This window comes from Pelodiscus sinensis, chromosome 3 (assembly GCF_052426305.1).
Source record: "Pelodiscus sinensis isolate ZL-2025 chromosome 3, ASM5242630v1, whole genome shotgun sequence".
NCBI lineage: Eukaryota > Metazoa > Chordata > Testudines > Trionychidae > Pelodiscus > Pelodiscus sinensis.
Genome location: NC_143054.1, coordinates 94295984 through 94310031, shown reverse-complemented (window position 1 = coordinate 94310031; position 14048 = coordinate 94295984). Strand labels below are relative to the sequence as shown.

Sequence of the window (14048 nt, the reverse complement as noted above, 5' to 3'; positions counted from 1 at the left end):
GACTGGCTGATTCCCAAAACCCACAAGGAGCCAAATGAATACACCCCTCATGATTTCTAGTGCAAACTGTTGCACAAGTATTCACAGTGATTTTCATTCATATGAATATTCACATGAAATATACTCCACTCAGATGAATGCAAAATAAAAACAAATAAAAGAAGACACATTATCAAAGGAAAGTCCCAGTTATTACGATGAATGTTTGTGAATGTTTTTATTCAATATTTGATCAGTTCAAACTACAAGAAGCTGTTCAAAGAATTCAACTTTCAGAATAAATAAAGCAAAATGTCATAAAGTTAGACATTTATAATCAAATTTAACTGTAAAATGTGAGTGCTCAGCTTTGCTGTCAGAGTCAATTTACGCCCAGGGCATGGTAATGTTGCATACATTATTTGGATTTCTTCATTTGATCATCTCTACAGACTGCAAGGGTAGCTAGAATGAGTCTGGCAGCTTGTCACGAAACCCAAGACTGTGAGCGATTTGGGGACTTCAGCTCTCTAGGGCAACTAAGATCAATAGTAGATGAGAAGAACATTTCTGAGGAACATTAGGTATGGGGCTTCCAAATGAAGTTGCTTCCAAATGAAGTCCCTCTGCCTAATGGGAGAACCTCTCTGATCACTGTCTGAAAAAAAATAATTATAGGTAGGACATCTCTGGTACAGCAACATCTGTGGTCTTACTAGACCACAGATGTTGCTGTACCTGAAAGCCTTAGTGGCAGAGTGGCTGGTGGCCGAGCTGGGAGCGCATCTATGGCCAGTGGCTGAGCTGAGTGTGGGGCCAGGGCCAGGTCCTGGAGCATGGCTGGGGCCACGGACTAGAAGCGCAGCCAAGGCTGGGAGTACAGCAGCCAGGAGTGGAACCATCAGCCAGGGCCAAGGCTGGGAGTGTTGCTAGGGGCCCAGAGGCTGGCGGCCCCCCTGGAGAGCCTTGAACCTGGCAGCAGGGGGCCAGAAATGACCTCCATTAGGCTGGCAAACTCTCTTGTTCAGAACCAGTTAGGTCTTGAGGGTGCTGGATCAGAGAGGTTAATTCTGGCCCTCTGCTGCCTGCTCAGATCCTGCCACCCAGACAAGATGGGGGCAAAGCCAAAGCTCAAGTTACACCAATGTAGGCAACAGGGCCAATGCTCAAGCTCAAAGGCTTCAGTCCCAAGCAGTAGGCCTGTTACCTAAGCAGTGGGACCAACAGCTACCATGATCCCCAGATCTAGGTGAGAAGGGGGCTGGTTCCATGCCCCCTGAAGGGGTGAAGCTGAGGGCAGAAGAAAGAGAGCCTAGGGCAATCAGCCCTTAGCACCATCCAGATTGAGGCACTGGCCTCCCTCTCTCCTTCCCTCCAGCCCTCAAAGCCATGTGGAGCAGCGTTCCTGTGGCAGTTCAAAGGAACTTAGGGTTTCTTTCGCCATCGCTACCGAAGTAGCAGTGGCAGGGAGCTCTGGGCCCTTTGAAACACTGGTCCCTGTGCCCTCCCATAACTGTGGGTCTGTAATTGAGCTCCACTGCCTAGGGCTGAAGCTGAAGCCTGAACCTACCACCCAGGCCTAAGCCCAAGTGGGATGGCTTGGGCTTCAGTCCCCAGACCCTAACAAATCAAATGCCAGCCCTAGTGACCTCATTAAAACAGCGTCATAACCCAATTTAGGGTCCTGACCCCCAGTATGAGAACCCATGCATACTCAAACTGTGATGAGTAGACCAAAGGCAGTCCATGCAATTTGTTCTCTCATAGTTTGATGTGTCTAATATCTTCAAGCAGTGACATTTTCAGATAGCTGTGTCCCAATCCAGGGTTCACTATTTTCATAGTCTTGTTTGACTAAGCAAAAAATAAATAAAAATAAAAGCGTATATCCTCCTCATCCCCCTCACCCCGCCTTTAGCAGGTATTTATCTTGTGTACATTCAGCTGTGATCAAATTTACAGACAACAGCAAAAGGGGAGGGTAACAAAGAAAAGAGAACAAAGCCAAACTGCAAAGTGACTTGGAGAGCATCTGAAATAATTTGTTGCTAAGTCCTAGCCAGATGTAAATTACCAAAAGTCCCTTCTCATACCTGATATCTAAGACTGGCCTGGCAACTAGTTGTATGCACAGGTTTCCTCTTAACCTGAATACTAACAAATGGCAGACACACACCTTTAATCTCAGCAGCAGATACCATCTGATTTTTTTCCAGATTGCTTCTCCCTACTTACAAGCATAATTTACATTGGACTTGGTTAAACCATAAGCTCCCTAAGGGTATGTCTACACTAGCCCCCTATTTCAAAATAGGGGGGCTAATGTAGGCATTCGAAGTTGCAAATCGAGCCCGGGATTTAAATATCCCGAGCTTGATTTGCATCTTCCCAGCCAGTTGCCACTTTTTGAAATTTACAAGTCCGGAATAACTTCCCTCGTCTACACGCGGCAGTACCCGGTATTTCGAATTAAAGCCCTAAATCGAACTACCTGTTATTCCTCCTGCAAGGAGGTTTAACAGGTAGTTCAATTTGGGGCTTTAATTCAAAATACCGGGTCCCTGCCGCGTGTAGACGCGGGCAGTTATTCCGGACTTGTAAATTTCAAAAAATGGCAACCGGCCGGGAAGATGCAAATCAAGCTCGGGATATTTAAATCCCGGGCTCGATTTGCAACTTCGAATGCCTACATTAGCCTCCCTATTTCAAAATAGGGGGCTAGTGTAGACATACCCTAACTCTCATCCAACTCCCACAGTATCCACCAACCACTGGAAACAGCATTAAGATCACTGTCTGGAATGGGTAAGAGTCAGACACAGAGTTCTGAGTTATCAGAAAACTGTATACTACACAACTCCTGCCTCACCCTGACATTGGTCCCCTACACCCATTGTACAAGAAGGGAGACAAAATTAAAGCCGCTGAAAGCCTATGTAAGAGATCCTCTGTGGAAAAAGAGGAATTGTACGAAAACTTTCCTTTGGGAACATGCAGTAAAGTGTCAGAACAGCTTCACCCATGCCTGCTAGCAGCTGCAGGCAAAACAACAACTTTTCATGGATAACAGTTTCGGATGCAGATCAGGTATCCATTCTATCATTAGCCACTAAAACCAGTGCACTTTTCCTTTTAAAACCCAGACTTGACATGGTTATGATTTAAGGCAGCTAGATATTAGCCACATTTGTCAGGACCACATGCTAGTTTTTTGAACTAAAACTGTTATCACTACTTCCTTAAGAGAAGATAAAAAAAGCAGTCATATAGCACTTTAGAGACTAACAAGATAGTTTATTAGGAGATGAGCTTTTGTGGGGCAGACTCACTTCTTTATGATCTGAAGAAGTGGATCTGCCCCATGAAAGCTCATCACCTAATAAACTATCTTGTTAGTCTCTAAAGTGCTATATGACTGCTTTTTTACAAAATCAGACTAACATGGCTACCTCTCTGTTGTTATTAAGAGAAGATGGCAGTTAGCATTGGAAATAGGGCTAGCTCCTCAGCACTGATTTTTACTAGCCAAAGGTGATCTGGTTCCAAGGCGTAGGTTTTGTCATGTAGTTCTCCCCAGACTTTCTGTATATCAGGTAGAGCCACTAACCAGAACTCAAGCACAGGAAATTCAGAATTTGTTCCTGAAGACATTACCCAGCCCTCATTAGTGCAGACAGTACAGTTCAAATCTGCATCATTTTATCCTCAGTGTAACATGCATAAAAGGACATTAACGAACAACAATATGCTGTGGTTGGGAAGTGACTTTTACAACAATTTAACAAGCATTAAATAGGCCTCAGACAGCTCTGTAATATACATAATATTTTCATTGTATAGATAGATAAACTGAGGCAGTTAAGAGGCTTCTATAAAGTCACAAAAAGTAAATGGCTGGTCTAGGAATGAAACCAAGGACTATTAGCCACTAGGCTAATCACTTATCCCCAACATCGATTGTAAAAAGTAGATAAATAAGTGCACTTTACTTACCATTGAACCTCAGCCATCTCTGTGTTAAACGCACAGCAGCTACATAATAGCCAAAAGCAACTCAATCAAAATTATAGTGGGATTTGTTTAGATTAATTCATGTGTTTACTAGTCTTCATAAGGATAATCTGAAAAAAAAATCACCAATAACTAATTATTCATCATGAACTAATTGACAAGTAATAATTACCTAAGCACCTCAGAGGAGTAACCGTGTTAGTCTGTAACTTTAAAAACAATGAATAGTCCTGCAGCACCTTACAGACTAACCAAAATATATAGCATCGTGAGCTTTCGTGGATTAAACCCACTTCATCAGATGAATTACCAAAGCAGCCAGCAGAGCGCACCACATGCATTTTAGAATAGCTTTTTAGGAGGAAAGGGAACATCGAAAAGTATTCCTGGTTTCTTTTTTTCTTTTCCCTTTATATAATGGAAAGGAATTAATCTGTATAAAAAAAGATTACAAGTGCAAGATGTGTGTGTAGGGAGGACTATCAGAGAACAGAAAGGCTATGTCTACACTGTGGGAAAACCCCACTGTGTCAAGGGAACACATTTGCTCTTCCGCTTTTTTTTGGCGGATAGCAGACGCACTCTTTCAGGGAGCCCTGTACTTCTCGTTCTACAAGGAATAAGGGCTCCTCCGAAAGAGGAGGCTTTTTCCCCATTTGGCCCCATTTAGACAGGGCCAAATGGCAGAAAAGCCTCTTTTGCAAAAGCAATCAGAAAAAGCTACGCAAATGCAGAGAGCAATTTGTGTAGCTTTTTCTGATAAAACCTTTAGGCTAGACCTAGCCAAAGTGTGTTAGTTCTCATGTGTCCCTTGCACCATTTTGCAGCTGCTGCTGCTGCTGCATCTGTCACATGCTGTTCATGAAAATTTTCCTATGTAGGAAGCTATCCTTGAGTACTGACAAGCAGCTTCAGCACATTGATGAAATGCAAATTTAGGGTGTTCAGCACCTCTCAGGATCAGACCTGAAGAATGCACGTAACATGTCAGCTACTTAATATGGGACCAGTCTCTCTGTGAAAAAAGAGTGTGGCTTCATGTCCATATTTAATTTCTTTGCATAACTATGCTGATCTAAATCACCTCCCATATGCCAGTACAGTATATAGGTAAAGCCTCGATTACTGTGCATGTTATGTACCACAAGCCTCATATTCAACTAAAATAAACTGTTGAAACTGCTTTGCTATTTACAGGTGCAACAGAAACAAACATTTTATAGCAGACCCTGTCTAAATTATTTCTATCATTCACCTGTGTCTATAGAATGGTATTAATATATGTGAACCTTTACAGAACAGAATGGAATACCATATCAAGTGATCAGTTTAATACAGGTTTGCATTCAGTTTGAATAGCTTTTTCATTTCATGCCTTCATCTTTTTTTTTTAAGCCACAAACACAAACTGGAAAAAAGGAAGGCTGCCACTGTTTTATATGAATGTGGATCACAATGTTGGGGTGATGGAGTGATTTCAGCTCAGTTTAAAATTTGTCTAGACTAATTTAAGGAAGCACACATTGTCTTGAAGAAGAAAGTATTGATAGGATCATGGAAATGTAAGCCTGGAAGAAGAGGTGGATGAAACTTTTGTGGGGACCTGGGCCAAAGCAAGTAGGGCCCCCTTTCCATTCCTTCTGCCTGCTGTCCCCACGTGCCCTGCACTCCTGCTGTGGAAATAGGGTTGAGGTGCAGGAGGCTTGCCCACCATATTGTCTGTGACCCCTGGGCATGGGCCCCATTGCCCTACTGGCTAATCTGTCAGTGGCTGGAAGGGACATCAGAAGATCATCTAGACCACTGGCTCTAAAACCTTTCTTTTCCATGCACCACTTGAAAACTGCTGAGGGTCTTGGTGGACCACTTAACAATATTTTCAAATGTTGTTTGTACCATTAGCTAACTATTGGAAAGTGCTTTGGATAAAAGCGCTATATAAAAAAAATCCCTAAATAAGAATTAACCTTTTGTTCTACAGATACAAGCACACAACTCATGCTTTAAGAGCAGTAGGTGTCTCTCCCTTCCCATAGCAGCCACTATGGGCATCTCTCCTCCACAGCCACAGCCCTGGAGCTGGGGAAAATTGCCTCTTTCCTCTAGCTACCACAGCCCTTAACATTCCTCAGTTTCCCTAACCCCCTCTACACACCCCACTGACTCACACCTACCTCCTATGTCTCCCCCCTCACTCCACCGACCTTTCTACCTATTTTCCCCCCAAGGCCACCACCTCACCTTACATATACATCTTCTCCAGAGTCTAGGCACCTAAGAGTAGAGCCACATCTGGGAGCCACTAATTAGGTGGGTAGGTGTGTACCTTAGAGGGAACTATCCACAGACCTCCTGAGTGGAGCCTGCATACCACTGGTAGTCCATGGGCCACAGTTTGAGAACCTCTGATCTAGATCATCTCCTCATGCATGTGTAAAACCTGTTCTTAAAAGTCTTCCGCGACAGGGATTCCACAGTACCAGAAATATAATGAGTCACTGGACAAACTTGTGATCTCATGGCAGTACTGTGTTTGGGGTCCTGGATCAGGGTATCTGTATGGATGGTTGAGCATCAATTAGAATCAAGTGGGGTAGGGCCATCATTTCAATTTGGAACCTGTAAGCTCATGTTGACATAGTACCATAAGACTAGGTTGCTTAGAGGCCAGCTCTTTAAACTGATAACGCTGCCACATCTGCAGAGAACATAGAATCTGAAAATCATCCATAACATCAAATTGGAAAAAATCTGAACAATCAATCTCTTTTGCTATGGAGCCCAAGACATTAATAGATTGCTGTGCTTCATCTGTGATGTGTTAAGGATATTAAATTGTGGTTATCTGGCTAATTGTGCAGTCGATACAATTTGTATCGACTACATGATTAGTTGATAAGGAGTGTTCTGCAGAGCCACCGCGGGGGATAGCTCCAGGAGCTGGCTTGAGCCAAAACTGAGCAGTGCTTGCTCATGCCTACTCTGGGAGCCACCTGCTCTGCCACTGTGCATTTTAAATTTTAAGACCTGCCATGGGCAGAGGCTGCTAGAGGCTGTGTTGGTAGAGGAGGGAGCAGGGAGTAGCCAGCTTTTAAATTGGCTCTCCCCAGCACTGGATCCTGTTTCATCTCCCCCTTGTTGCTTCTCATAGAGGCAGCGGGAAGGGGGGAGTGGTGGATACTCCATTTGACTACGTGAGAAGCTTATGCTAACATCCCTAACATGTCTTAGAAAAGCATGACTTTTTGACTCAGTTGCATTACCCAATCTGATAGCTCAGGTTCCAAACATCCTTTGTGAACTGCAACTATTTGGGAAAAAATGAAGCAAAATGAAATAATAAGATTCAGAGTTATACAATGAACTGCCTGCCACTCCATGCATCTGACAGAATGCTTATGCCATGGAAGCTTATGCCCAAATAAATCTGTTTGTCTTTAAGGTACACAGGATTCAATGTATTTAAAAAATATATACTTCACACTAATTTGTTCATATGCTCTGTAGGGACTGTATAGTAAAGAATAGTACTGTAGGTACAATTTCTCTGTAAAGTTCTTACACTGAACATTTCATAAGGATGTTTGAAAGCTGAGTGATCTGACAGGTTAATGCAACTGTGTACAAAAAGTCATGCTTTACCAACAAACAAGGCACTGTAATCTATTACAGTCTTGCACTTCGTAGTAAAAGATTGATTTGCTGCCTTGTATTAGTCATATTTCTGAAATGCCTCAATGTTACCCTCAAGTATAATTGATAATACTGACTTGTATGCCTTCTTTCAAATCCATATTTCCATTCTTGGTAAGAACAGAAATATTTATTGCAAACTCAGTATTTATTGAGCACAATATTTCTATTGGGAGAAAACAGTGGCATAGTGAGGGAGGGGGAGGGGAGGCAGTTGCCCCTGGGTGCCACGCTAGAGGGGTGCCAATTTAGTCCCCTTCTGCTCCCCCTGTTATCCTTTGGCTTGCTTGCTCCTCCTCTGCCTGCCACTGGCGCTGGCTGGAGCCTCCTCTTCACCTCTCTGCCCCCAGCCCAACCCTCCTCCACCAGCGGGGGTTAGGGAAGATGCAGTTCAAGCTTCCCCCCACCCAGGGTTGGGCTTAGCTGTGTGCCAGGTTCAGAGCTACGGGGGCAAGGGTGCAAATTTCTCCTTTCCCCCAGGCGCATAACACCCTTGCTATGCCTTTGGGAGAAGATACATACATTAGTGGAGGAAAATGGTGGCAGTCACATAAATGTACAACATAACCTGTATATATTTAGGGCCAGATTCTGGTATTGGTTACTTCCATATAAATCTATGATAATTCCCTGAAGGAAGTGGAGTTACTCTGGATTTACCATACATTGATGTTACAGACTGGAATTTAGTTCCATGAGACAGCCAAACACACACACTGACCAAAGATTCTTGTTGTTTTTTTTAAATGTAATCTTTTGAATTAAGCTCTTAAAACCACAGCTGTTGTGTGCTCAGCACATTTGAAAAAATCAAACCATTTATTGGGCCAAACTTCCTTATTTGTCTTGTTAAAGACAGATTTAAGAGATGATTTCAGTATCTCTACTAATTCTGAGTCATCCCTAATTCAACCCTCATTCTCATTAATTAACGGAACTACTTTCTTTCTAACAACTTTTCCCCTCTCCAATATGTTTAAGAAAGCTCTTCTTATTCTCTATTTGGCTAGTTAATAATTCTGTTTGGGTTTTTTTGTTTTCCCCCCCCACCCTAATCTTTTGCTAGCACACCTTAAGAGCGCAAGTATTCTTCTTTGTCTTTCTCTTTTTCCATTTGCAGTCCCTAGTGTCACCACATTGGTTGCATCTTGTTCTTGCATTCTTCTTTTACAGAGGAAGAACAGTGCATTATGCCTTTATTATGGCCTTCTTTAGGAATATTTATCAAAGAACAGGCATTTTACATTTTTATTCTTATAGCACCTAATCTGTATTCTGTTAAGAAAAATTGCTTTGAACATGAATTACACATACAATGCTTTAAATATTATTATTAGTCTTTACAGGATGTTTTGTAACTGATTTTGGCATGCATCCAATATCTTGAAAATTTAAATTTAAATATCCACCATGTCCTGAAGATCTTAGTATTTATATATGTTTTCAGTATTAAAAAGAAAAATAATGCAAACAACTTTCATTACTTTAAAACAGACTATTTAACATTTAACTATTTCGTCTTTATTAAAACAAACAAAAACAAAAAAACAGTAGGCAAAAGTCATCTATAGTAGATTCCGTGACATACATTAACAAGAATACAGTTTCTGGTTTCACACTAGTTTAAAATTCTGATAAGTTATAACTACAATTGTCAGTTAAGTGTGACCAGAATCAGGCCTCTATTTGGTCTATTCAGACACAGCCCATTGGATCAAGGAGAACATCAAGGAGGTGTTTACAGTTGCAAATTGTGGTTTGGCAGCATATCTGCTCCTATACTTCTCTAGGGCTTGGAGATGAAAAGTTAACTCACCCCTGCTGGGGTGATTATGAAAGGTACAGCAGTAGGCAGAAAGGACACTCTCTCAATGACTTAATCACCTGCATTCTGCTACAAAGACCTTTTACATCTGCACTTGAAAGAGAATCCTCTGAACTGTCATTCATGTTATAATTCGACACTCTCTGGGAAGGAATGAACAAATACGCAAACTATCTTACCCATTACCAAGATAGCTTCCCCAATTATCACCTCTAATACCATTAGCTCACAGACGTCCCACTCTCCCCACCTCTAATATCATCAATTCACAGACACTTACCTTCCTTCCTCCCCCCCCACATCCCCCTCCTGTTCTGAAATGTGATTTGTCCTTTTCATATGTGTTCCTTTTTTTTAATTGTATTCTTTGGTATATATGGTTGTGACAATTTTCTTCCACTATTTGATCTGAGGAAGTGGGTCTGGCCCATGAAAGCTCATCATCTAATAAACCATCTTGTTAGTCTTTAAAGTGCTACATTGTCCTGCATTTTGCTTCAGCTACCCCAGACTAACACGGCTACATTTCTATCACTATTCTTCCCTGGGTGGTTCTCAACTAGGAAACTCTTTCACCGTGGCCATAGGCAAGGTTGCTGTGTGCTTGGGGGAAGGAGAGAAGAGGAGAGTTAATTTATAGCCGGGACCTGGTGATTTAAAAGGGCCCCGAGGATCCAGGCAGCGTCTGTGGCAGCAGTGGCAGCTGAAACCCTACATAGAGCAGTGCAGGAGGTGCTGAGGACAGGGTAGGTGGGAAAGGTGCAGCACGGTCCCGCTTTCACTGAGAGCTGGTTTTCCCGAGTCCTGCCCCTTCTACCTGAGGCCTTGCCCCAGGGCCTGGCAAAGTCTATCACCAGTTCTGGCCATAGGTCAAAATTATTGAATGCCCATTTTGGAAATCAGACAAGAAGTAAAATAAAGGGATTAACCATCTTCATATTTATTTTCCATCTCCATGTTTATTTCAGTGTTTGATCATTTAAATAAATGTAAGTAAAGAACTCCAGATATTTGCATGCTAGCAAATGACTGCCTTTGTGCGCTGAACTCATGAAATATTTAAACCACAAACTAACACAGCCATGGGCACAGAAGCTTTCATGTGTAATCTTTGTGTTATTTTTAAAAGAAAAAAGAAGGAAAAACCAGTGTAAAATGACAATATGCAGAGATCAAGAAATTCATAATTTAGATAGAGGTTTATGATGTTATGATACAATCCTTAATACTTGTGTACACATACAGAAAGTGACTCCTTATAATCACTGTGAAATCATAGCTTTGAATGTGCGGGGACAGAACCTTGGCTTTATTTCTGAGTGATTTTCTGATATGCCAACACAAAGCCTGTGGCCGTGGTATGTCTAAGGAGAAAGACGCACGATCATGGAACTCCTGCATTCTGGCTATGCCAATTAGACCCTGATTGTCAGAATGTTGCCTTGGGGCTATTGGCAGGTGAGTAAAAGTCCAAGCAACCCTAAGGCTTCTCAGTCACTCTGGGGACAAAGCAGCTGCCCTTACTCCCCATTACCAGTTACTAAGTTCTCTAATTAAAAAAAAAAAAATCACGTGAAAAATGCCAATATGGGAAGTAGTCTATAGAGATTCAGTGACACAGACTGTGCACTAAGTGCTGTCTGATGCATAAAATAAACCAATGGAAGAAATGAGAAAAATAAGTTTTTCTTTTTATCTTCCAGTCATAGCACTCTTTGGTTTCACTTCTAACTAGAGGGCTGCACCCCCTTCTATGCTCGCCAACTCCCCTCTCTGGGGCTAGGCAGCTCTGGCTCTCCCTCCAGCCGCCGGGGAAGGCCAGGTCAAGGCGTGGCATCCCTGGCCTTCCCCAGCTTGGAAGTGGCTGGCCCAGCTCTCTCCATGGCTACCACGAGGGACTGGGTCAAGTCTCTTTCCCCACCCGTCCCTGCTGCCAGGGAGGGTCCTTGGCTGCCCTGGCTCTTACCCCCATCCTCAGCGCTGAGACCACCCCAGCCCTTGCCCCCCTCACTTCTTTCCACCCAGCCCTGGCTCTTCCTCCATCTCTGGTGGCTGAGAGGGTGGGGGGACTGCTCTGAGGCCTCGCCAGGCCCCACACTCTCCCTCTGGCTGCCAGTGGGAGGGGCACTTCCAGGCCTCACCAGGCCCCCCAAGCACTCCCCCCGGCTGCTGGGGGAGAGGAGGGGATCCACTTCCCTGCACTCCCCCCAGCTGCTGGGAAAGGGGAAGGCCTCATCATGGCAGCCAAGTACTGGGGAATGGGTAGGGGGAGTAAGGAATTAGTCAGGCAGGATGCAGCGATATGATGAGATCACTCTGTCATCCCAGAGGAAAAGTTTATTGAGAGAGAGAGAGAGAGGTGGTAAATTTGCAGAGTGAAGTCTGATTTTTAGTTGACTGAATCCTTTTCATTATAAACTAGTCATATTGTATTAATATTGTAGTAAAGCCATATTAAATTGAAGGCTAGTGGAGACTTATTTACTCATTTATATAATTTATAGAAATAAATTTTCAGAACTTTTGATTTACAAATATTGCTATCTTATGGAAACAACTAATTGTTACCCTCTTCCTCCCTCAACCCCCTTTCCCTACTGTGTCACAATAATTAGTTGTGTCCTGTCATAAATTAGCCCTGATCCCGTTAATGTGTGTGTATATATGTATACATAACTTTACTCACACAAGTAGTCAAATTGAAGTCAGTGGACATGTCAGATGAATACAAGAAAAAGAAATGTGCAGGATCAGGTTCTCAGATTGTAAAATGTGGACTTTGTCAGTTTAGGAGTTTCCATAGTACCTATGACCATGGAACCCTGATACTGACTGGACTATAGGTTGAACCTCTGGAATCCAGCACCCTCTGGACTTGACTGGTGCCAAACCAGAAAATTTGCCGAACCACAGGAGGTCAGTATTTTCTAGCAACATTGCCAACACTTCCACTGCTTACTAGGCTCTTAGAAAAACTTAAAAAACAACAAATACAGTAATCTAGTAGCACTTAAGGCTAACAAAACATGTAAATGTCTTAGAAGACATTTAGGGGTAAATTAGAGTTAAACAACACAGAACACTGAGAAGCAGGACTGGTGGCTGTGAACAAACTTTGTGGTATCACATGAAACTTGGCAATGCCCATGATAAGTGGACATCTAGTTAACTAAAACCATGCTTTACCGTGGATGTTGCTGGACCAGACAAGTTAAATCTGTACCATCATATAAAATACATTCTAGTTTTTGTATTCTATATTCCCAGTGCTGATTACAGGGCAGCCTATAAGTTTCTTAAATGGCTCAAACTAAAAAATAGAATCTGCTGTATTCTGGAAGACACAGCTTGGTAATTATTACTGAGTCTGAGGGGGGAGATCTATATGAATCTGGTTACATCAGCCCTTCTGTGCTGTATTTAGATATCCTGAATCCTGTCACCAAGGGGTTAAGGAAAGTTGCAACTCATGTTGCAGTGACCAGAAAAAATCATCATAATCTGGAAACAGGAATTGGAAAACAAAGCTACTTTTTCCTGGAACCTCTAGTGAATAGTTGCTACACTTGTCCTAACTAGTTGAACGTACCCCTACTTAGATGTTTTTGTAATTAAACACGATAATAATAAAATAGTGCAAAGAGCAAGAAATCGCCTTGTTTAACAATACTCATGAATCATAGCGTCTAATTGGAGAGAGACAGGAAGCATTTCACATAAATAACTCCTCCCCTCCTTCCTCCTTTGTGGTGCAAACGCTGATCTTCAGAGGAGGAGCTGTGGGTGCTTATGAGCTGAGTTGCCAAGCGAGGCGCTGGCAGGAACTTCTTTGCCATAGTATCTGGGCAAATTATGCTGCGATTCGCACCATGAACTGGCTGTCTGCTTCCCCGGGCGTCGTTTTAACAGCATACCACCCCAGCAGCAACAATGCGGTGGCCGGGAGTAATGCTAAAGAGAGCGAAGAAACGCCCCTGTCAAGGTACGGTACTATGGAAGGGAAACTTCACCTGCTGAGAGAGAACAAGCAATGCCAAAGCAATCTGAGCTGGGGGGAGGGAGACGCTGCTGCTATTGTGCAGCCTGTTGACGCAGGAATGCTGTCCAAGGGTTCAGTACAAAGGCTCGGGGGTGCAGTCTTTGGGCTGCAGTTCAGAGGGGCAAAGTTCGGAAGACGTCAGAAGTTGTTCTCCGAAAAGAGGTGCAGGGCATGGTTCGGAGAATGACTAGCGTTGGGAACAGGTGCATTTGCAGACACAGGACAGGAGCGCCCACAGGTTGGGAGTCCGGATTGCTTTCAGCAGGTCGAAATACTTTGTCAGCAAAATTACCAGTCTGAACTGGTAAACATAATCTGTAAAGAAAGTTAAGCAACAAAAACTCTCCCTGTGCCCATCCTGGGGATTACCTGACTTTAACTTTTCTGGCTGCAGGAGAGGCTACACATCACCTTTCAATTGGGGGTGTGGTGATGTGAGCGAGACATTGGTTGTGCACAGTCCATGACTGTAGATATATTTTACTACTGTTCATAAGAAAA

At 43.0% G+C, this 14048-nt stretch overlaps 1 protein-coding gene across 1 annotated transcript in view; it reads left to right on the top strand.

Annotated features, from left to right (window-relative positions):
- Positions 1-13243: 13243 nt before the first annotated feature.
- ARHGAP18 (Rho GTPase activating protein 18) overlaps positions 13244-14048 on the top strand; it is a 95046-nt gene continuing 94241 nt past the window's right edge. The window contains exon 1 of the mRNA XM_006118580.5: positions 13244-13490. Coding sequence (XP_006118642.1) covers positions 13378-13490 — 113 coding nt within the window. The 5' untranslated portion in view covers positions 13244-13377. The remainder of the gene's footprint in view (positions 13491-14048) is intronic.